Source organism: Drosophila mojavensis, unplaced genomic scaffold, assembly GCF_018153725.1.
Source record: "Drosophila mojavensis isolate 15081-1352.22 unplaced genomic scaffold, ASM1815372v1 contig_74, whole genome shotgun sequence".
Taxonomy (NCBI): Eukaryota; Metazoa; Arthropoda; class Insecta; order Diptera; family Drosophilidae; genus Drosophila; species Drosophila mojavensis.
The window spans coordinates 5,508,539-5,533,810 of NW_025318899.1; the positions used below are offsets into that span (position 1 = coordinate 5,508,539).

Below are 25,272 nucleotides of genomic sequence, written 5' to 3' on the forward strand. Positions count from 1 at the left end.
AATTACAAATTTTAATGTTGGCCAAAGCAACAAACAAGACTCGAACAGGCAAGTGACTTCATAAAATAGCTTCGGGCTGACTGAAGAAAGAAAGACAACAAAAGCTTGCAAAATTTAAGAGATGTGTGTGTATGTGCTGTTTATCCGTGTGTGCGTGCGCACTAATTTAAGTCTTGTGTTTTAATTAAAAAGGGACAATATATTTGCATGAAAGCGCAGCTGACAGCAGGTCATAAGGCAGGACAACAGAGCAGCATGAAGCCCCAGGAGCAGAGCAATCAGGCACAGATGAAAACACACACACATATGCCACATGTGTGTGTGTGTGTGTGTGTGTGGGAAATAACAAAAAATTAAAACAACGGATCGATAAAAAAAAGAAATAAAGCAGATTTTCAGAAAAATGCGCTTCAATCAAATGGGACGCTGGACGTCAGGACATAGCTGATGCTGCTGCTGCTGCTGTTGGTGTGTGGGCGCATGGGCGTGGCAGCTAGCACGAGCGTCACGTTGCGTAAGCGAAAACGTGAAACGTGTGCGACAACAGCCCAGCCGAACCGAACGCAATGACTCTGATGCCGGGCGATGAATCATGCAGCCAGTTGGCGCCAAATGTCAAAACAATGCAAGCCAACGAGCCAGGCCACAACAACATTGATGATTAACAACAACAACAAGCGGGCAAGGACAAGCCGCTGGGACTGAGGGCGGGACTGCGTTACATGTAACGAAAATCAAGCGATTACTTGGCAGTAATTACGTAGGGATAGGGGCATATGCGGCGTATACGCAATTGAGCAAACAACGAAAAGCATGGACGGAGCTAGAGGAGGAGGAGGACCAGAAGCAAGAGCAGGAGCAGGAGCAGGAGTAGGGGCTCTGCAAGGGGGTTAACTTAACATTTGATTTTGAGAGGAGGCGGAGAAGTGGCACACAAATAAATTTATTTGCGTGTCAGGCTAAAATGCGAAGCATGAAAACAATAAAATGCCAAAAACAAGAGGAGAAGAGAGGAGCAAAGAGAGTGTAAAATATGTGTGGGAGTATGCATGTGTGTGTGTCTGCGTGTGTGGGTGTATGTGTGCGTGCTGCAATTAGTGTAAAGTGTTGCTGTTGTTGTTGCTGTTGTTGCTGCTGCTGCGCGCAACGTTAAAAGGATGGGATTAGCTAATAACTTATGTAAATATCTGCTGCTGTTGCTTCCACAGCTGCTGCTGTAGCAGGGCAAAGCCGGCAAATCAGAGAAAATTGTGAGGCCAAAGGTTGCCAATAAATCGAAATGGCAAGTCGAGGCAATCGCAACATGTATTGAATAATTGAGTGTATTAACTTAAGACATGCAAAGCACTTTGGCCTTTGATTGAATAAAAAAGTAAGAAAGAGAGAGAGAGAGAGAGAGAGAGGGAAAGATAGAGAGAGTAAGAAAGGGAAAGAAAAATAATTAACGTAATATCGTAAACAAATTTATACATTGACTTTGATGGATTGTTTGATTGATTAAGTGACTGAGTGATTGAAGCATAGACGCAGTTTTGAGATACATTTCATAGATTTCCCTGCCTCTACAGTTAGTTTATAAAGAAGTAGCTGAAGCTATAATTCAAGCCAGCAAAATTCATAGAAATTCAACGTTCAAACTTTTCATTATTCAATCAATTAGTCCATAATCTTTGCTTAAATACCCTGCAAGTCTTAGTGGTGCAACTCTTTCCCCACTCCCCGATTGAGTCCCTGACTGTATGCCCATAATCCTTCATAACTAACCACTTAAGCTCCCATGACTTAAGTTTGAACTCCGTTTCTTATGCCAAGCACAGCATCAAGTATTGTTTTTCTATATATATATAAAGATATCTATCACATCTCATTGCCTTCATGCACTGCTCTCTCGCCCACATATTTCCTGATGCCTTTTGCTCTAGTTATTTGATATTTATTTCAATTTTATTTATTTAGAGACGCAGCAGTGGCAGCAAATGTTGGCAATACAGTAAAAATCATTAAGAGCGGGGCCACAACAACCACCATAAGCAACAACAACAACAACAACAGCAGCTGGCAACACTTGCGCCACCAAATGCGTTGCCAAAAGGGCAACTTTTTTCTTTCATGTGCTTTTTTTTTTTTTTCCTTAGAAAAGTTGAGGGCTGCCACCCACAAATGAAATTTTTTGAAAGCCAGCTGCTGCAAGGAGCTGCCAAAAAAGGGTAGTCGCCAGGGGGCGTGGCTGGATGTGTGGGTGTGCGTGTTGCTGAAAGGCCAACTAAAGGTGTTGCAAATGTGTGTTGCCAACTACTTTAAGTGCTAGCAAAACTATTTGCCAAAGCATTTTGTATATCAGTTGTTATAACTGTACTCTCTGTATGTGTGTGTGGGTGTGTATGTGAGCTGCTGCTGCTGCTGCTGTGAAGATCGAACAAAGTTGTCTTTTCCGTTGCCTGCAAACTGCAAGGCAAAGTGATAATGTGCACAAAGTAAAAGTACCTGCAACAACAACAACAACAATAAGAGCAACAACAGCAACAACAGACCAGTAAGCCAGCTGTACGGCTTTTACACTAAACAACAAAGTTAAGCCGTGCAGCAGCCCTGAGAAGTTTTATGGCTAGCACAGCAACAGTCAAGTCTCCCTAAGTATGTGTGCCTGTGTGTGTGCAACAAAATGTTGCACGTGCAACACGGCGTATGCACAATGTGCAGCATTTTTAGGTCGACTTCTTCTATGCGCCCGATAAACCTGCCGAAAACGCAGAAATATGAAAAAGCTAAAGCAAATAGACGTAAAAAACTCTGCGAAAAAGCAGCATTAAAATTAGTCCCGACTGGCGCAATATTCCTCTGAAATATTAGCAAAGCTTCCAAAGTGTTTGCAGGTATGCTGGAAGCTTAGATACGTATTGTTGAAACAGAACATGATTAAACTGATACTGATGATTCAGATACAAAGATACAGATTCAGATTTAACATACAGATAAAGGTACACATAAAAGATACATATAAAAGATACAGTTCGAAGATACAGATCAAAGATACAGATCAAAGATACATATAAAAGATACATATAAAAGATACAGATGCAGATGCAGATGCAGATACAGATACAGATAAAAGATACAGATATAGATACAGATACAGATACAGATACAGATACAGATACAGATACAGATACAGATACAGATACAGATCAAAGATACATATAAAAGATACAGATGCAGATGCAGATGCAGATGCAGATGCAGATACAGATACAGATAAAAGATACAGATACAGATACAGATACAGATACAGATACAGATACAGATACAGATACAGATACAGATACAGATACAGATACAGATACAGATACAGATACAGATACAGATACAGATACAGATACAGATACAGATACAGATACAGATACAGATACAGATACAGATACAGATACAGATACAGATACAGATACAGATACAGATACAGATACAGATACAGATACATATACAGATACAGATACAGATACAGATACAGATACAGATGCAGATACAGATACAGATACAGATACAGATACAGATGCAGATGCAGATGCAGATGCAGATACAGATACAGATACAGATACAGATACAGATACAGATACAGATACAGATACAGATACAGATACAGATACAGATACAGATACAGATACAGATACAGATACAGATACAGATACAGATACAGATACATATACAGATACAGATACAGATACAGATACAGATACAGATACAGATACAGATACAGATACAGATACAGATACAGATACAGATACATATACAGATACAGATACAGATGCAGATACAGATACAGATACAGATACAGATACAGATACAGATACAGATGCAGATGCAGATGCAGATACAGATACAGATAAAAGATACAGATATAGATACAGATACAGATACAGATACAGATACAGATACAGATACAGATACAGATACAGATACCCCATTCTCATTCCCAACAATCCCAATCTTCAACATTTTCCCTATGCCAAACCAAAAGCTTTTATTAGTTCTCTTCGCTCAAGGATTTCCGTGCCGTGTAACTCGAAAAAAGAAAACTTCTAATAAGTCAAAGAACTAGTTAGATTATGGAACGTTTCAAGAAGGAGCTGCCGGAGCTGCGCAAGCTTTGCGTTACAAATGGCACTTAAAGAGCTGAAATGGCGTCGCCAACACTCAGCATGGAATATGCTGGCTGGCACTCAGCGTGGACAGTGGGCTGGCTAGGGTTTCGCTCTTTCGACTTAGCGCTCAAGATTGATTTATGTAAATGATTTGCCATACTTTGCGCTACATAATAAATAGCACTAGAGCCGGCGGAGCGAACGGAGCTGACGGCAACAGGCAGGCGCAAGAGGTAAACGTGCTGAACGTGAAACATGAATAGAAAGAGGAAGAAGAAGAAGGAAAAACAACTGCCAGGAAACCAATAAAACAAGTAAAATAAAAGAGATTTAGTTGGAGGGTGAATAAGCTAGGAGATACCCTGCAAGCAGGTGAGAGAATAAAACTAAAAGAACTCTATTGATGTCAGCCAGCTCATCCCTTTTTCAATGTCTACAGGGTATTTGGAGAGTAAAACTGAGCAAAAAGTAGAAGAGTTGCGATGGAAACGATATGACGAACGGACTGCTGCATTTGCTTAGCTGCCAGGCTATTCTGTCTGCTGCCTGCTGCCTGCTGCCTTCTGCTTGACTGACGTTGGATTTTTGCATGCCACTTAAACCAGGCTGGGCTGGATAGAGAGAAAGAGAGAAAGAGAGAAAGAGAGAGAGAGAGAGAGACAGCTAGCCGGTAAGAAAAGACAAGGCGGAAGAAGCAGACAAATGATATATTGCTGATTTGCGTGGCTGACGTGTTGTTACTCTCGCAGCAATTCAATGTGCATATATCAAGTGCAGGCGAAATATTCCAAATCGCTTTACCTATACATACATACATACATATATATGCAAAAATATTGCGCATACGCCGCGTGGAGCGTGACAAATGGCCCAAAGCGCCAAAGCGGGGTTAAGTGCGCGTAACATTTTCTTAGCCCTGTTCACACTTGATTTAAGTAAGCGCATTACAACAGCAACAGCAACAACAACAACAAGAGAGAAACGTGTTGGCCATATTGCAAATTAGAAAGCTGTCGGCCAATGGCGCGCGTCAAACTTCTTTAGGGGACAGACGAACGGACGAAGTCGTTCCCACAGCGCAAAACTTCAAAATGAAAATTGCATAACTGCAAGCAGTGAAACAGCTGCAGATGCTCGAAAAAAAGAAGAAGAGAAACCATCAGCAAACCACTCAAACACTCACACACAGTGCAGTGGGGGGTCGACGTAGCTCGCACAGAACTCAGCTGAACTCAACTCGACTCAACTCGACTCGACGGACATGTTAAAGTTTTATGTGGGCTACACACCACTAATACACACACACGCACACATATACACATATGTATATATACATATATCGTTTCATATTTGTATATACATTTATGTATATATTTTCCCTTTTTTTCTAGCATATTCACATTTTGTTTGGTTTTCAGCTTTCAGTGGGGCAAAAATCTAAAATTGTGCAATTTTTGATGTTTGTGTTTTCCGTGCCGCAACTAACAATAAAATGTTGTAGGTTGCATGTTTCCTTATCGACTCCCCCATGTTAAGCTGGCCAATTGCCTTCGCCCAGAGTCAACAGTTAGAGGGTTTAAACCTGCGCTGGCTCGCTGCACTCTATCAAATGCCTGCCACGGCCCATTGTTGCCCTTAAGCCGAAACAAAAACTGCTCGTAATTCAGCATTTTCATGGCGTTTACTGTAGGTGCGGCTGCTGCAGCTGCTGTGCCGTACGAATTGGAGTATTAAAAAATTCGAGCTCAAAACTCGATGAGCAGAAAAAAGCTAAAGCTCGGATTACGGCTAAATCTGCCTGTCATTCGCTTGAAATTGAAACAAGCTTTATATGTTTTATTAATAATCACGTTTTCATAATTTGAATCTGATATTTCAATTGAACTGCCTGGCAGCATTTAAATATTTTAAACCTATTATGAAGCAGCCATATACAAAAACAACCTCTATTCTTTATTCTCCAATAAATATTTACTCTTCCACCAAGCAAATGTATTGGAAAATAATATTTGTATTTCCATTAAATTCTCTCTAAGAGAGTCTTAGCTCCATCCAAACTCAAAAAATTTAATTAAAAATTATTTTAAAAATCTCTTTTAACTCTTAACTCTCTCGACTTTGGGAAAATAAAACAAATTTTCAATTTGAAGCTTCGCTTGATTTGGGTCTCTTAACCCCTTACTTAATAATACTTCAGCAAAACCAACTCCAAGCACTTAACATATAGATTGCCTCAACCTTAATTTAAACTACAAAGCATAACATTAGCTGCCTTTTAGATAAAATTGGCAACATTTATATAAAGTGTGCTCCAATGTTTTCCACTTTTGGCTAACATTAATTTCTGGGCCGCCCCGCCCACTTGAGGGCCACCTGCTTCATGTTGTTCGTATGCAAAGCACAATCAACCCACACTGGAAACCACTTAACGGTCCGAATCTCAGTTGAAAGCCACAATGGCTCTTAAACTAACACAGACACACACACACACACACTCTCTCACACACAGAGTACATTACATTTGGTTATCTAGCCGAGTTCCGGCTAAAAATATGTACAGATTGAGGGAGCCACTCTAAAAATAAGTGAAGGCGTCTTATTTTTGTTGCTCCTAGTATCATGATTGATACACTAAATTAAGGCTAATTGTAGAAAAATATGAGGTGCACATGTTGCCAGCGCTGGGGTTGAAGCCTGTAGCATAAGGGTAAGTATGCACACAAATACACTCACACACATTCACAGTCATACACACGCAGCGTAGCGGGAAACGGGGCAACACGAATACGGATACGGAAACGGGCATGGACATGGACATGGATACTCAGGCCAACGGTTTGGGCCTGGCGCCAACATTTTGCGCTTGGCGCAGACATTAAAATGCTTAAAATATCGATTTGTCAGGCCGAAATGAAATAACGCCCCAGGTTCGCTACCGACAGTCAGCCAACCAGTCAGCCAGCCCTCCGCCTCAAACAAAAGAGCCAAAAAAGCAACAGTCTGCCACTTAAAAGGGAAAAAGGCATAACAAGTGGCAAATTTAACAAGCTAAGAGCGAAGCGCTGATGCTCTTTGTTTGAGAATTGTTTTGTGTGGACAAAGAAGAAAAAGAAAACTTGTTGTGGAGTGCAAATGAGCTTAGAATAAGTAAAAGTTTTCCTTCTAGGTTCAACATTTCTAATTTAATTTGTATGAAGATATTATATTAAAATAATATATATTTTCTCATTTAAAGTTGTGTTTATATAAAATACACTATTCAGCCCAGAATTAGTTTATGCAAATACATATTTTGTTTACTTTTTCTACTATTTTATTTTATCTACTATTTTTTTTTTTTTCAATAAATTATTGCAGATGGTTGCAATTCAACTTTAATCTAAATCAAACTCTCAGTAAATCAACAGAATTTTAGTTACATTCATTCAACATAATTCCAGCCAAATAATGTTTATTTAAACAATATTTTATTTGAGCAATAATATTCAAGAAAAACCTTGATATGACTTCTCTTGTTTTTTTACAGGTCCCCGAGGACACATAAAACAAGCCATCGATTACATGTATGAAAACACATCGCATCACACATCAGTTGGTTTTTTTGTGACCACGCAGGGGTCAATAAAAGCTCGTTATTGTCCGCCATAAAAGAGAGACAGGCGCAAAGCTGGCAAAAAAAAGAAATGCGGAGATGACAAACTAAAATGCATTCCCAATGCGTTACATACTTAATAACACAGTCATTATATCCCTTAAAAGGGAAAAGGCAAACGGCTGTAGCATAAAAAACTGTGAGCCACAATGGCCGCTATCTATGTTTGTGTGTGTGAGTGTTTGCAATATGCAAATGTGTGCGTAGAGGTAGACATTTATAGACCAGAAGTTTGGTCGAATGTACATCGGGTTCTGTGTGTGCTCGAGCACCCCGCTTGGTTGCCTTGGTATTTATTTACTTGGGTTGCCTTTCTCTCCCTCTCTCTCTCTCTCTCTCTCTCTGTTTATCTTTTGGTTAATTTTTTTGCATTTTTTCTTGCCAATTTTGTAAGTTGTTCATTTTTTGTTGCTGTTCCTCATGAAAAAACAAACACTGAGCGATTCATATCGTGGATGAAACAACAGTTCAGCTTTGATTTTCCGCAGCTTTATTGCTGTAATGCGAAACAGTTTTTTCCTGCCTTCACTCTGAACTCTTTCCCACCATTTTTTTGTTGGTTTTTATTTTGCGTGCACTTTCGGCCGCATATTTTCCAGGTCTTTTATTATTCTTTGCTTCATTTGACATGCAACCGGAAGTCGGTTCAATGTTTGTGCAGGGAAATTAAAAACAAGATAGATTCACAGCGGGATTAGTTGAGCCGTGAATGTTGCACTGTTGTTTCGTAGCTTGATTTGATTTTGGGCTGTAAGCCGATGGAGATATCTATATACGATAGTGAAATTGAGGTAGGGCAGTATAATGCATGAGGTGGAAATTAAAGCTTGAAAGAGTATGGCTTGCAGCTATTATATATGTACAATCTATCAGAGATATATCGACTTTTTGAATCGCATAGAGAGGCTGATGATGAATAACAGAGAAGACGAGAAGGGACTTAGAAAAAGGAGCGAGAGAGAAGACAGAGTAAAAGAAATCAATAAAAAAGAGATCAAAAGAGTGAGAGCATGGAAAGCTAGTAGAAATGAGAGAGAGAGAGAGAGAGCGAAAGAGAGAGTGAAACAGGGATAGAGCGAATGAAACAAGGAGAGAGCAAGAGAAAGACAGAGAGAATGAGAGTGAGAGACAAATAGGGAAAGAGAGAGGGGGAATGATATAGCAATAGAGAGAGAGAGAGAGAGAAAGATAAAGGAAGAATGAAATATATATCGAGGAATGGAATGAAGGGTGAAACATGAAAGAGGAAGGCAGCTAGAAAGGGGTAGAGCGAAGAAAGCTATACAGGAAGTAATAAAGACAGAGCGCAAAGAAGTGATACCAAAAGTAATACACTGAATACGGAATACAAAGAAGTAGACGAGTTAGGTATGAGCGAAAGTAGGCAAGAATAAGAGCTAGAAAAAATGGCAGAAGCGAGTAAATAAACGAGTAAGCTATTGACTTAAAAGCAATTTAAGCGAAAGCCATTTGATGCTGGCTTTAAATACAATAAAACTTTTGAAATTGTTGCAACCACACTCGGTCTCTCCGCTCCTGTTAGCTGCTAGATAAAGCTAATTCGAGGCTCCAATATTTGCCTCAAATAGCACTTTACCTCAAAACTCACAAGTCCCTGGGCCAATATCCTGCTAGACGCCAGAGCCATCAGTCAACACGAACGTGGCACAGCCACGCCCACAACAGCAGCTGTGCCGAGGAGGCCCAACTAAGCCACGTTCGCTTAGTTGGGGAAACCACATCAGGCAAATATGTAAATAACTTTTAAGAAATTAAGCACACAGGCCCAAAACAAACGCCCAAGCAGCGGCGCCTAAGCCAGAAGCTGAAGTGTGAGGCGAACAGAGAGAGGGGCAGAGTTTTGAGCAACAGGATGGCAGGAAAGCAGCTTGAGAATGCAATCACTTATACGCACCGTTGCACAGGGCGTACTCTGAAAAGTTTTCGGGCCGCGCATTCAAATGGAAGATGACAATGAGGCAGCGCCGCCGTCTTGACTTGCACAACTCAAGCACAAGTGAACAGCGCGAACAACACTCAAAACAGATGCCGCCAGGTACATAACATTAATTACACCGGTTCCGGGCAAAGGCAGAGGAAGCAACATAAGAAATAAGAAATAAAACAAAAAACAATTGAGAATGGGGGAAAACGGAAACACTCCTCCGCCCACACATCAATGCGACTGAGCCGCGAGCCCTGGTGCTGGCGCTGGCTCTGCGATTGCGATTGCCACGTGAACTGTGCGCTTGCATTTTATCTGCTCCACTTGCAGCGCAACGGGGCTCCGCATATTTACAATTGCTTGGCGTTTAATGCAAGTGGGAATTACCATGGTGGGGCACTGGGACCGGGGCTGGGGCAAGGGTTATGGCTCTATCAAAATGGAAGCCAGTGCCCATCAAATATTCAAACGAAACCAAAGAATATGGCATGGCCAAAACGCTGCAAAGCATGCAGCTAAATATAGGATTTTCAGGTAGCACATGGACTTTGGGGAGCAGAAGTAGAAGAATAGTGGGAGACTCTTTATAGAGTAGTCTTGAAATATATATAAATATAGTATTATAGATATTCTCCTGTTCCATGAAATCTGTCAGCTGCAAACTCACTTAATACTTCCCCCAGAAATCTCAATGCTCAGCCAGCAATACTTAACTCCTTCACAGCCTTTCACCCCCCGCCAGCATTCAGCAGCCATTGACCGCTAAGTAGTCTACTTACTCGCTTAAAAACGTGATGGCTCTTTAAAGCAACCTCCAACTCAAAGCTGATTGCAGGGTATTTGAGAGTGAAATCTTTTTGCATACGGGCTGAACAGTAAACAATAACAGCCCACAACAACCGTCAAGGATGGCAAGCGATTACAGGACACAGCGACGCCCCATTCACACACACACACACACACATACACACACGCATACAGAGTGAAAGAGATCGACTATAGACAACAGTTTACAGGACGAGCAGAGGACTGTGGCATACGGCTAAGTGTTTTGCAACGGAAATGCCGAGCTATCATGCAAAAAGCCAACGGCAGATTAACGAACCATGGCCAAGGCATGCCAAAGGTACACAGGATGCAGATAGAGCAAGTCAGATACAGAGGGAGAGAGAGAGAGAGAGAGAAAGACAGAGATAGAGTGAAGATAGAGGGCACGGAATTCACGATGGCACGTGACGCAGCGACAGTCCATGACCAAGTGCTGATTTTTCATCCGGCCAAGCAGGGTGGCCAAAGCGCAAAAATACGACTAAAGGTTATTGACATTGTCGCCAAGCCCCAAACGCACGAAAACAGCAACAAACGACAGACAACAAAAAGCAATAGCAACAGCCAACTGCAATCAACGAAATTTTTCCCATATACTATATGAGGTATACGGTAAATTACTTTTTGCCAGGGGCGAACTGTCGTCTAGGTATTGGAATACTTTTAGTTAGCATCCAAAGTGAATCAGCTGGGAGTTTCCTTTAAGAGAATTTCACATTTAGGGGTGGAGTATGAGTGGAAATGGCTGGACTCGAGGTGAAAATTGAAAACTAATAAAATGAAAGTGAAACAGCATCTTTAGATTTTTAAACAGATATTAAGAAACTATAAGAATCATATAGTTCTAAGATATCTCTAGCGAATCTTTAGAGAACAGGGGCTACAAATTCAAATACTTGAAAGCTACTATATACGACATAAACCTCTCCCTATATAAGCTGACTAAGCTACCTTTAGCTTTATTGCTTCTACCGACCAAGCTCTACTACCTCCCGCTCTCTGCCTCAGTTTACCAAGCTCTCCTATTGCTGGTTCTACTACCTCTAGCTCTAATGCCTCTGGTTTTACCTCTAACTACCAACATTCACTACAGTCTCTACTACCTCCAACTACCAAGCTCCACTACCTCTTCCCCTGTCAGTCAACACACACCCTCTCCACTTTAAAACGCAAAAAAAAAAAAAACTCGAGTAGAACTTTTTAAAAGGTGAAAATGGCCTTTTTCCTTTTATAGGTATTAATTTGTGCCAACACTTGCGACAAAGACAAAAACAAGTTAATGAAAGAAATAAAAAAAAAGCTCCACTTTGTTAGTTGACCAGCTCTATATATAGAGACTCGCACTGTGTGTGTGTGTGTAAACGTTGCCAACTTGGGCAGACCCATTAACCATTACCTCAACTTTGTAGATTCCCTTTTGGCCGATGGGTCGCTAATTGTTTGCAGCATGGACTATCGCCAGTACAAATACCTCGACCTCGACCCAGCCTGGACGCTGCTCCGATTATAGTAAAAGTGCGTTAAAAGGCTTCCTGATGCCAAGCCCCACTCTTCGCTCTCCCCCTCCCGCCCAGCCCTGTGCCACGCTCAGCTGAAGTGCATTTGGCCCGATGGCGTTTTACTGTTTGCCTTAATTGAAAACTTTCGCGCAGATATTTTTCGTGTTTGGCTTCGTAATATACAAAAAGCAAGCAGAAAAAGAAAAAAATAAAACAAAAACAAAAAACCAAAGTGAATTGGAAAAGTTTCTAGTTTTGAACGCTTTGCCGCCTTGCATTTGTTTAGCTCTACTAAGCGACTTTCAGGAGCTTAAAGTTCCAGCTACGAAATGTTTAATGCCTCGTCCCCGTCGAAGCTCCGCACCCTTTTGGTAACAGCTATCCAAAAAGTTGGCCACCAATTAGTTGGCCAGCCTTACGGGCGCAAATTCGATGCTTTTCTCTGCATTTTCCATGCTGCTGAAAAGCGCATTACAATTTCCCTGGCGCACTCACCGCTCTCATCAGGCTACACTAATTAACAAAGCATGAGAATTGTTTGGTGTTTTTATACTCATTCACGAAAGTGAATCAGTATATTGGTTTTGTGCAATGTCCGTCTTGCTGTCCGTCCGTCTGTCCGTCTGTCCGTCGTCGTCCGTCCGTCCGTCTGTCCGTCTGTCCGTCTGTCCGTCTGTCCGTATGAACGCAATCTATTTCGGCGCTATTGAAGCTAGAGACTTGAAATTTGAAACACATACTCGTGTATATCTCCGATTTATAAAGTGTTAAAATTTTCCCGATCCGCCCACTAGGGGCGTGGCAAATCGGAAAATGCATTTTCCGATATACCAGAAATCATGTTAGTTAAAGTGCTAGAAAGCTGAAATTCGGTATGTAGGTCCGCGTCGACAACCCAAGATCACAAGCTATGGCGGATATATCTCCGCCCATTGGGGGCGTGGCAAATCGGATAAAACTGTATCTCCTAAAGTTGTAAACCTAGAATGCTGAAATTTTGCACGTCAGCTAATGTTATGATTCTATAAAGTCTAAAGACAAAATTATAAGTCTTCGCCCATTGGGGGCGTGGCAAATCGGACCTGAAGATATAGTGATTTTTTAAATTCTGCTATATTTTGGACACTATTGATGGCAGAGATCTCAAATTTTGTATATATACTCGGACTGATCACCCAAGACCAAAAAGTTTTGTCGAATATATGTCCGCCCACAGGGGGCGTGGCAAACCGCAAAAATGTATATCTCCTAAAGTATAATAGCTAGAAGCTTCAAATTTAGATAGTTGAGTTACTGGTAGCCTCCTCTATCGATTCCCCAAAAAAAAAATTTTACGCCTCTTTAGGGGCGTGGCATATCGAAAAATACCCTGTAATTTTTACTTTTTTTGAGAGTAAGCATTCAATCTTTGCAGTTAAGGTACTGTTATCTCGTTCTAGAAACTGACCAAAAATGAGGTGTTTACGCCCAGTAGAGGCGTGGCAAATCGGAAAAGCCTGTATATTCTACAGTATTAGAGCGAAACTTAACTACTAAATTGTTGATGGGATGTGAATGAGTATTCCGCAGTCGGTAACGCCCGACTGCAACGTTCTTACTTGTTTTTTCTTTCTTTTATCTATTAAGCATTGGGGCTTGTGGGTAATAGCTGCATATATATTATGCATGAATCGAAATTACTTTTAATTGACCTGAGAAATTTCGTTGTTTTTGGTTTTTTATTATTTAAAATTTTTATCTAAGCAATTAACTCGTTCGGGAGTGTAGTGTTATTAAGTAGTTTAGCTTTGTGTTTTATTCAGGAAAAACTTTTTTATGTTCTGGATCCTTTTTGCAAGGCGCATAAGCTGTCCGTAAAATATTGACGGATCATAAATTTGCTGAAATTCTCGCCGTTTTTAGATAAGTTTTAAGCTTAGTAACAATTTGAGCTTTTGTGTAGCTGTACTTGAGACAGTGCTTAAGTTTAGCTCATTCTATTTACTAGGCAGGCGTATGCCCTTATTGATATTCTATATACGTGCATTCTTTAAGCAACTTAACTTTTATAGATATTTAGTAAGCTGACATACAGTGCAAAAACGAGGGAATATTCACAGCAATTGATTTTCGTTTCACGTCAATGTTTTCATTTTGTTTTAAGAGTCGATTTTTTTTTATAAATGATCGATATTGCTATTATTTTGAAGAAGCATAAATTGTGTATATTTTAAATACATAAATTGACCTGTATATACTTTTTACTGTATATACTTTTAAATATATATAGTAGCTTATCGTTATTTATTAATAAACTTGAGAAGCTTTCAAAAATCAATCTTATTTTTCGGGAAAATGTTCGGAAATAATCGAAATACATTTTGTCATACTTTGGACTCTACATTAGCGTGGTCATCTAAAATATACTTATTTATATGAATAATTAATTATATATATATATTTTTCATGAAGTACATATTATAGTTAATGTAATCCCAGTACTTCTCTAAAATGTCTATCACATAGAACGTGTGCTTATGTATGCCTGATACCAATTTGAATTTGAGGCTGATTCTACTTTTCAATACCTCAAAGTCATATGCTAACGACAGACTCCAAGCCCATAAGACCGGCATTTAGTATTCAGTGTTCATATATACTGCTGTATGATTCAATATAAATATAAATTCATTCTACTCACGATTTCCCTTTGCAGCTTGGCAATATTGAAGTTGGCCTGGGCCAATCGCACGCTGAGCGTGGCCACATCGCTGGTGAGCTGTGCTCGCTCGTTGGTGTTGCGATCGACTAGCTTGAGCATTTTGTCCTCCAGACTCTGATTGACTTTCTGCACGCGCTTGTGCGACTCGTAGAGTCGATCGTATTTGTCCTGCCACGCAATCACACTATCCTCCAGCTCCACCTGACGCTCCGTTTCGCGCAGACAAGCTGTTTCCAAAGCGTAGAGCTGCGTTTGCTTCTCGAGCAGCGCCTGCTGCAGTTGCTCAATTTCTGTGGATGACGCGGATGTTGCAGCAACTGTTGCTGCTGCTGCTGTTGTTGTTACTGTTGCTGTTGCTGTTGCTGTCAGCGCACCCTGTGCTGTGTGCGCATCGGTGGACGGCTGCAATTGAGTGGATGACAGCGTTTGTATTAAATTTTAAATTATGAGTATTTTGTAATTAATTTTGTTTCCGCCAGCGCATGCCGGACGCAAGTGTCACACGTTTTCGACTGCAAAAATGCTACTAAGCTCGAAGCAGGCAGAACAGCAGAGAGAGAGAGAGAGAGATAGAATGGGAGAGAGTGAGAGGTAAAGGGTACCACAGCAGCATCCAACCAATACAAGCAAATCATTATTTATAAAAACAAAGATTGGAGCGTGCGTTCGTCTCTCATAAAAATGCACGTCATGTTCATAAATGCTGTTACACACAGAGACAAAGCTAAATCGAGAGGGTTGTAGCTGGAGCCAGGGAGATCAGAAAAGGGAGAGAAAGAGAGAGAGAGGCAGAGAGATAGACACATCATATAGAGAGCAGCGCACTGATAACAGCTCTGCCTTGGCGTTATTTTAACAGTTTCAGCGTAACCAAAGCAACTGAACAGCATCTGGTTTGACTTTGCTTGCCTCCAATTGCAGAGATAAGACAAAATAGTGTGGACTGTATAGATCAATGCGGCTGATAGATATTCTATATGTAAAATATATATAAAAGTTACTTTTTTGATTGGCTTTTAAAGGAATTTCCATTGGAGATAATTGGAGATGTGATAGATATGATGAGCATCATAAATCTAGAGTTTATATTTATATATTTTAATATTTATAAAAGTCAACGGCAAGGGCTGTCTATGAGCATTTCTTGATTATTATATAATATGATATACATACATATTTAATTTAAGATTTGTTTTACAGATCATATTTAATATAGATATTCATAGGTATAAGAAATCTGAGACTTTTCTCCCCTCACCTTTTTAAACTCAACTAAACTGTAACCTTTGGCAAATATTTGTTTACAGGGTATATAACAATCTGCTAATCAGGTTAATAAAGAATATATATATCCCTCTCTTTTTCACTCTACCCATTGACTTTGCTTGTGAGTTCACAATTTGCACAGCAGGTCAGCCACTGATAAGCTGCAGATAATTAAAGAGAGACTGAGAGGGGCAGGCTGCAAGAGATAATGAGATCATGTTGTATAGAGTTACGATCTCAAAGAGAATGAGAGGGAGAGAGAGAGGGAAAACGAGGCAAAGAGAGAGAGAGAGAGAGAGAGAGAGAGAGAGAGAGAGCGCAACTAACGAGTACAAGCAATGATAGTCATGTAATTAAATATTAATGAGCTTGTTTTATTTTAATTCTTTCTGTTTAATTTCTAAAATATATGGCATGCACATAAATATAAAAATATATATAGAAGATATTATTAATAAATACATGTATGACCAAAGTTTACAAAACTTTGTAAACTAAAATATATATATTTTCGAGCTCATGAAAATGGTTGTATTTTATTACACAAAACAAAATAAAAAAGCATATTAAAAACCATTGGAAATTTATATGTTCACTTTTTACTTAGAATATAATATATATATTCACAGAAATATCCATATATAACGAAAATATTCGTACCAAACTGAAAAAGAGTCAATTAAGCTTAAGAGAGCGCTTGGAGTGGACATATATAGATCCACTTTTGGCAATAAATTCTACAAAATTTCAAAGTAACATATGCAAATATTCCTAAAATATACATATAAGTATCTGCTCTACATATAGTCCCTTAAAAATATTCATACACTCCCAGACAATTGCTTTGTTATTTATTCTCATGTTATACGAAGAATGAATGTCGGATATCATAAACGCCTTTGTGACACATAACACATCTTATCTGAGATACTCTAAGCTGTGTCATCTGCAAACAAAAATGCTCTTATCTCTGGTGGTATTTGTTATCGTGACTGGATGATAAATGCGAGCCAGCCAAAGCAGACGAGGTAGGTCGAAAATCAGAGTGCAAACTGCGTTCATATGTGCTCAATGCCAACACGGAGTGTTGTTGTAGTACGTGTGCATCTAATTGGATTAAGTTGACAGAAAACAAAAGCAACAACGGCAAGTAGCATAAGAGGCAGAGGAAAGACAGACCCAGGGGCAGTGAGAGAGGGAGAGGCAGAGAGAGAGAGAGAGAGGCAAGCAGAATGCAGGCAGCTCAAAACTTTGTCTTTGGTTACAGTCGCAATTGCAAGAAGCCTCAGAGCGAGAGAGAGACAGAGTGAGATGGAGTGAGAAAGAATGCGAGTGTGTGTGTGTGTGAGAGAGAGAGAGGCAACGAAGTCAAAGGACTTGCTTGTCATATATGAGACGTTGGGTTCGTCGTTGTCTCAAACTCAAACCTAAAAACTGCAAAATGTACAGAAAATTTAATTAAAAAAGGATTTTCGGGTGCTGGCAAAAGTTACTTTGGCTTCGCTGCTGACTTGGCCCTCTCAGCGACAGCCAAGCAGCAAAAAAATTATGCTTCACATATACATACATATATATAGAATACATATATAGCTAAAGCAAATTGAATTTATAGTTCTCCAAGTGGGCGTGGCAAATTGCCAACGACAGGGCAGCAGCAATTAATTAATTTAGGCAGCGAGATTGCAGCAAGAATTCGACTCAGCTGGAACAGTGGGTGCCCATATATATACGCACACATGCATGTGTATATATATATGCAGTTATATTGCACATCTCTCAGGCCTTTGGTTGCATTTTAAATTGAGCTTTTTGTTTAGCTTTCATCATAAAATGGTTTTCATGTTTTACATTTTCTGCTGTGTTTTCATGTTGTCAGCGGGTTTCTCTTTGTTTTTGTTGTTGTTGTCTCTTCAGCTTAGTTTTGAATAATTTAGTAAATGTTTTCTGATTGCTTCATAGAATGCAAAAAGTTACATTAAATTGACATGTTATGCAAATTTGAATCAATTGACAAATATGTTTTGGATATTTCACTTTTTTGTGTTATGTAATTTTTTTTTTTTTGTTTGTCATTATTACTTATAATATATTTAAATATTATTGTATAATTTGAAATTAAATATTTAATTGATTTTATAATTAGAAACAAATATACATGAATATGTTTATGAATTTAATATTATATATGCTAGAATAATAAGTAAGAGTATGATAATCGGGAATGCCTGACTAGAAAATACTGTACTCAGAGTATAGAGCTGCTATCCTTCTAGTTATTTATACATATACATATACGTATATACATAGACACACATTCACGGGTATGCAGAGATTGATACTTTAAACGACTTTAAATATCTTCCTAATCTAGAATATGCTATATATACTTGATGGGGTCTGCCAGAGCTAACTCTGCCTGTTGCATACACTGAATACCCATTTACATTCCCAAAATAAATTTCTCTTCAGTTACATCTCAATTTGAAGGCATATCGAATGAATATATTTAACGAATTGCAAAAATACCCTGAATGTCCTTCAAGCACTATTCGTCGAAAGTTTCTCTTACTCATGGCAAAATTTAAATTTACTTCAGCCTCAATTATGTTAACCGCCCAGAAAGAGCGCAACCACATCAATTAGCTGATGAGAAACGCGACACAGATTTGCAGCTCAACAATTGGTTCATCATTGTGATCTGGCTAAAGGGAAAGATAATGAAAAAATAAGACCCAAGCATAAATCTTTTGCACGCTCAAATGCAGCTGAAAAGAAAATTTCGACTCGCTGTTGTTTTTCCCCTTGGCTATAGTAGGCTGCCTTGCAGCTCATTTTTCACGCCAAAAAAGAAGCGAAGAGAGGAGAAAAGGAAAACGAATTCTCGAAATGAGCACTGAGAAAACATTTGGATGGCAGGAGCCAAGCCTTTTTATACGGTGCCAAAGGATTTTCTAATTGTCATCGTGCTTTAAACATAGCAGAAATTGTGAGTGGGGGCGGGCGGGGGCAGCGCCTTACTCATGGTTGCATTTCACTTTGCTGTGCTTGGGGGACTTGTCATTATTTATTATATTTCTCAAGTCCTTTTATTACAAAATATTTTTGTCTTTCATTTGTTGCCTTTTGTGTGTGCGAGTGAGTGCGAGTGTGTGTGTGGGTTGAATTTGTCTTGGCATTTCTCGCATTCCAAGGCGAAACCTGCTTATTTACAGTTATTCAGTTTTTTCGTTTTGGCTACCAAGCAGAGAAAGGCTTCAAGGAAAAATGTGAAAATGTAAAACGGAAGTCGCCATATGGAAGAGCTCGACTCGCACTCATCATTAACCAACAGACAGACGGACAGACAGAGAGAAGACGCCAGATAAAAGGAATTGACAGCAGTTACAGCTCAGCTCCGACTCGTTTTCAGCCTCATTTGAGTGGATAATTAGAGAGGACCCACAGCGGACCCAGCGGACCCGAGAGTGCGCCAGAGCAACGCCGAGCCCAGCACATTTTGCGCTTGTGTTGTTTCAGTAACCAAAAACTTTCGTGCCCATAATCAATAAATGAATTTTGTAAACATCAATAGAGTTTCGCCTTGGTAAACAATATGCAGAGCTCTTGGCAGCGCTGGCGGTGGCGGTGGCGGTGCCGGTGCCGGGGATGGCGGTGGCGGTGGCTGTAGCCCGTGATGAATGGAAGGTCAATTGCGGTGACCCCAGCCAAAAGGGACCTGGGCTGCCACAGCGCTGACATTTAACACAAACGACGCGCGCCCGTCAATGCCAATGTGTTGTCAGTGCAGATGGATATGAGATGTGCCACAAGCAGGAGCAGGAGCAGGAGCAGGAGCAGGAGACACTGGCAGGCGGTCGTAGCAGGAGGCAGCAGGCAGACAGCCAGTCAGGCAGTCAGGCAGGAGCTGTAGACACAAAATGGTGACGGAATGTTTATGCGAATGCTTGGGCACAAACATACGTGACATGCCTCAGCCACAGCCTCACTCTAGTCTGTGCTTAAGCAGCGGAAGCGTTGTGCAGCAGCAACTGACAGCCGAGAGACGCAACTGCCATCCTGAAAGCAAACAGGAGCAGGAGCAGGAGCAGGAGGAGCACGAGGTCTTTGCGACCGCGACAGGAAAAGAAGTTAACGCAACGCGGTGCCTTGCCAATTTGGATCTTTCAGCTGGAAAAATGGCTGAAACTCTGGTATCGTCTGCCGACAGTTGTCGTCATATTTTTCCAGCGACAGAAACATTTGAGCACAGCAACTTCAAGTATGTTTACGCACAGTGGTTAGAGACTGTGCGAAATGTGTGTGCAAGTAATGGAGACGCTGCGAATGCTAACTAGGTTTTAGTTACACAAATGTGATTTATGTGTCTACGGGGAGAGGGAGAGGAGAATCAGACAGAAGGAGTCTTATTACGTATGTAATTACTCATGATCCATCTCCGAGTTGTCTACTGCTTTAACTTATTCTTTTATATTTGCGGGTGTTAGAGGCATATTAAAGTCTTAATCTAGAAGTGAGTTGATTATTTTGCCTAGTCAGTCGTTTTTGCCGCTCTCTCACTCTCTTTCTCGCACTTTGTATCGCTCCTAATATATTATTATATATATATATATATTATATCTCTCCCATACCCCCTATCTCTCCTGCACACACACACTATCGCTCATTCTCTCTTACACATATCTTCTATCTTCCTCTCACTGACAATCTCTCTACCTCTCATTCTTTCATACTCAATTCTGGCTTATCTCAGCTTTGTTCCCTTTCTCTCTCTCACATTATCTATCTCTTATCCTCTCTCCCGCTCTTTTCTTTCAATTTTAAGTTCTTTATCTATAAGCAAAACTTTATTATAGATTTATTTAACTAGTTTTCTTTTCTCTGTTTTTTAGCGCCTTACTTTCTTTCTCGCTCATAAAGTTATTTCCATTTATGTCAAAATAAATTTGCCTTTTCTCCTCTCTCTGCAGCTCTACTGGCCCACTCTCATACACCCAGTCTTACACGCTCTTTTTCGTTTTCTTTCAGTATTACATTTATATGGTAGTAAAAAACAAGTCTGTCTATCCAATCTTCTTCTTGTAGTTCTTGTCTGCATCGCTTCCTCTCAATCTGCTTACCTTCTCTTTCCTATGAGTATCAGAATTTCCTAAAAACATGCTTTCTCTGTTATTTGCTATATGCTATTTTTATGTTTTCTATCGAATCATCTCTAGATATTCAGCTCACAATGTCCTCATCTATCCATCAATAGGAAGCCGTTTAGTCACTGTTCTGTGTGACCTCTTCTAAAATACACATATTATTGCATAAGTTCCATCAATATAAGTGTGCGCATGCATGATTGTGTGTGTGTATTTGTGTGTGTGCGTACATTCTCTACTTTTCTTGTGCTTTCTGCTGACACATTATGTTAATACATCGACGGTTTAACGCGGGCAAATATTGAACTTCATGTGGCTGTTAGCGATGGTTGTTGCTGTCAGCAAAGGGCACACACGCATATACACCCTCACATTCACACTCACGCACACACTCCAACAAATGAATGCATATTTCTGATAGCATTCGCAGCGCAAAACACAAAATGTCAAATACATAAAAGAGAGCAGCGAAAATGGAATCCCAATGTAAGAGTGTAAATCGAACCGCATTGAAAATGATTTCGTCAAAATTATTGAATAACATGAGGACTATAAGCGGAAATCGATGACAGCCATTTTTGCAGTAAATTGACACAGCGCTACTGTAATTGCATTACCAAGAGTGTGTGTGAGAGAGAGAGAGAGAGAGACAGATGAATAACATAAATGAAAGAGTGAGAAAGGCAACACATTCGCTAGCTATTTTTAGCGACATTTTCATTTAATTTGCTGCCCATGCTGCATTACTAAAGCAGAGAGAGAGGGAGACAGGAAGCTGGCGGGTGAGAGGGAGATAGCTAAGCGCAGCTCTGCCAGCCGGTTTATGTTTTTCAATTACGCAAGCCGCAAAATTTGCAATTTAGATAACCTGTTTAGGGAGCGAACGTAATTTTTCCATCTTCTTTTATATAGTCCGTGTGCAATTTACTAAATTGAGAGAGAGGCAGTGCGGAAAGAGGGAGAGTGAGATAGGAAGAGAGTGAGACAGCAATAGCATAATGTTCTGCTTTAATCGCATACGGGCAAAAATAAAGCCAATATTTAAATATTTGCGTGCGTTAATTCGATTTTATTGATTGGCGAAAAACCTAACGTACCATTTGCCAAAATATTATGCTAAAATTTGCCAGTCATAGTTCAAACGGGTCTGGCAATTTGAAAAGCAATTTAAACTAAGTTTTTGTTGGCCAAACAAATGGTAGCATGCAAATACACGACAAGTTTGTGTAGCCTGATTAAAACTGTGTAAATTGCTAATAGTTGTAGATGGTTTTGATGGGCAGCCAAGTAGATTATAGGTATAAGTAGATAATTAACTAACTGGTAGGGAACTAGATAACTAATAAATATATGGTTTATGAGAAAAGCTATCGAAAAATCGTTTACACTGTAACATAAATTATTGAAAAATTCCCTATAAAAAGGCATAGCTTTATAAACTTTATAAATAAGTAAAAGTTAGAGGTGTTCAGATCATTTATGAATAATAATGTAATAGCAATTATTTATAATAATAATAAGTAATAATTTGCGCCGAATTTATGGATGTTGTTTACTTTTGATATATGGCAATACTTAGAGAATAGCTTTTAGCTAAACGGGTCCGCTAATATATTAGAATGTAGGTAATATGAGGAACCGCATTTAAAGTATTTCTTACAAATCGATACGTCTGAATTGAATTCTATGGAGTGGAGCTACTCTCGCTTATTTTGCAGCTCTCTAAAGACTATGAATATATAATAACAGGTCAAACAGCATTATCTACCGATTCTGACAGATCTTAAAGCATATTTGAAGCTAGCTAATCAGGCTGCACAAACAGTATCCCCAGAAGCTTTTCATGTGCCTTCGCTTCTATATATGAGATATACGAAACCTCCGACCGGGGTCATCTTCATGCAAATATAAGAGCGAGAAATTTAAAATTGAATACCTATGCTCTCATTTCTCCTAGCTCACTCTGACAGATCGAATTTCTAATTTAATTTGCTTACCCTTCTGCCAAACACTTTTCTGTTTACAGCTAGCTGAACTGACTCCACTTTATTCATTTGCCATCAAAACAATTTCAGAGCATTTCATGGCAGCAAGAGCATTGCATATTCTACTCTCACAATTTCTACCATTTCCACGCATTTTCTATATACATATATTTCACGTGGAATTTTCACATCAAAAATCGTATTTTTTCACCAGAAAAAAAACCGATATGTATGTATGTATGTTAAATTTTATTTTGCGGAAATAAATGAAAATGGGTTTATAGAATATGGAATATGCGGAATATACCGAATTGAATTTGAACATATGTGTGCGTGTGTGTGTGGGAGAACCATGTGTTTATGTTTGCAAGCCAAGTCCCCTCGACATTCTTCCCGACCCACTTCAGCTATCGTAGTGAGTGGATACGTGTGCAGAGGCATGGAAAATCCGTGTGCAATGCCACTTGCCAGTCAGTGATTGCAGCGGATCCTATGTGGATGCAACATGGCGTATGATTAATGAAAACTCGTGTGCATGTGTGCCAGTGTGTGTGCGTGTGTGTTTGTGTTTGTGTATGTACACAAGACTGAAGCTGAATGCTGAAAGAGTATACAGCGCACATGGAGAAAACATGTGAGAAAGCTGATAAAGGAGACAGGCAGCCTGATGGCGGGGGCGTGGACTATGCAGAATCGATTAACAACAACGTTGATTGAATTTGCCACAAAATTGCGTTTTGAGTGGCTGCAATAGTAGCGGGAATACCAGTGCCACTGACAGTGGCAGCAACAGGAAGAGGAACAGCAGCAGCTGGAGCAGGAGTAGCAGGAGCAACAAACCATAACAATACGCCAATTTCCTTTCTTTGCTCTGCTCTGAGCTGCGTACGAAATTTTGGCAAATAAATCGTAAAAAGTAAAAGTAATAAAATCAAGAAAATGAGAAAAGAAACAATGTGTGTGTGTGTGTGTGTGTGTGTGTGTGTGTGTGTGGAGGGCAAAGCACAATCACTCTTCCATTAGCCGCGCCTTCTTCACCCACAATATGATTCGCGTTTCTTTTTTGGCAAGATATATGTGAATAGCACAAGCTAATAATAAAAGCTTCTCAGTGCAAAAAGCCAATTTTGAAGGTTTAATATAGCAATCGATGCATGGCTATAAATTGAACCTGATGAATATTCAATTTCCATCAGACATTGGCGCAAGAAACAATTGCTGTAACATCTGGCATGCTATAGCTAACGGCTGCTTCTCAAGCAGTGTATATTAAATATAGCTTTCAGAAGCAGACAATCGGACGACTCGGGCGAATAGCGTGTGGAAACCGAAAACTGTGGAAGAGATAACAGTTAATGGCTGCACAGTTCGTATTGTGGAAGCAAAAGGAAAATCAGCTAATGAAGCTTTAAGGCGAAGATAGACACGACTATGGCATACCCAGTAATGGCAGGGATAGTAGTTGAGCAAAAGGGACGATAAAACTGTAATTGAAACTGTGTAAGCATTAAAAGTTTGCAAATGAGATAAAGCTTTAAGTGGCATGCAAACACGACTATTGGATACGCTGTAAAAATTGTAAAAAAAAACTAATGCATAAAATAATTTTAAGTTCTGTAATATACTAGCTTCTTTGACTAACTTAAACTGTGCCTAAAAGTTGGCTGAAATCTATGCTTAGCTCTAACTAATTTAAGTACAAGCAAGCGCTTTAAGTAGTCTAAGCTACCCCATTAGTTGCACCTCACAGTCAAGTTAATTATAGCAAGCTAAAATAAAAAATAAAAACTTATTTACTCAGCTGTGAGCTAGTAAAAATTTGCTAGAGCTGCAGCAAGAGTTTTAATAAAAGCTCTCTAGTTTATATTTAGCTCTGTGTAAAACAAAAATATTGATTGGAAGCCATTTTGAAAGGTTTCTTAAAGTTGTCAGCTTAGCACAGATTTTGCTACGGTTATAAAAATAAAACTTTTCAGTTAATTTTCAAGGCAAAATAAAGTTGGCAAAAAAAAAAAAAAAAGAAGTAGAAGAAGAAATATATTTGGTAAGGTATGAGATAAAGCTAACAAGAAACCAATGTAAAAGCAATTTACAAGCCTTTTACGAATGGGCAAAAGGA

The 25,272-nt window shown here is 39.6% G+C and overlaps 1 protein-coding gene across 2 annotated transcripts in view; it reads right to left on the minus strand.

Moving 5' to 3' along the window:
- The window catches only part of LOC26527209, a 45,374-nt gene that overhangs the window by 15,574 nt on the left and 4,528 nt on the right, over positions 1–25,272 (minus strand). For both annotated transcript variants that reach the window (XM_032731080.2, XM_032731079.2), the window contains exon 2: positions 14,741–15,163. In XM_032731080.2, the coding sequence (XP_032586971.1) occupies positions 14,741–15,163 (423 nt within the window). The remainder of the gene's footprint in view (positions 1–14,740; positions 15,164–25,272) is intronic.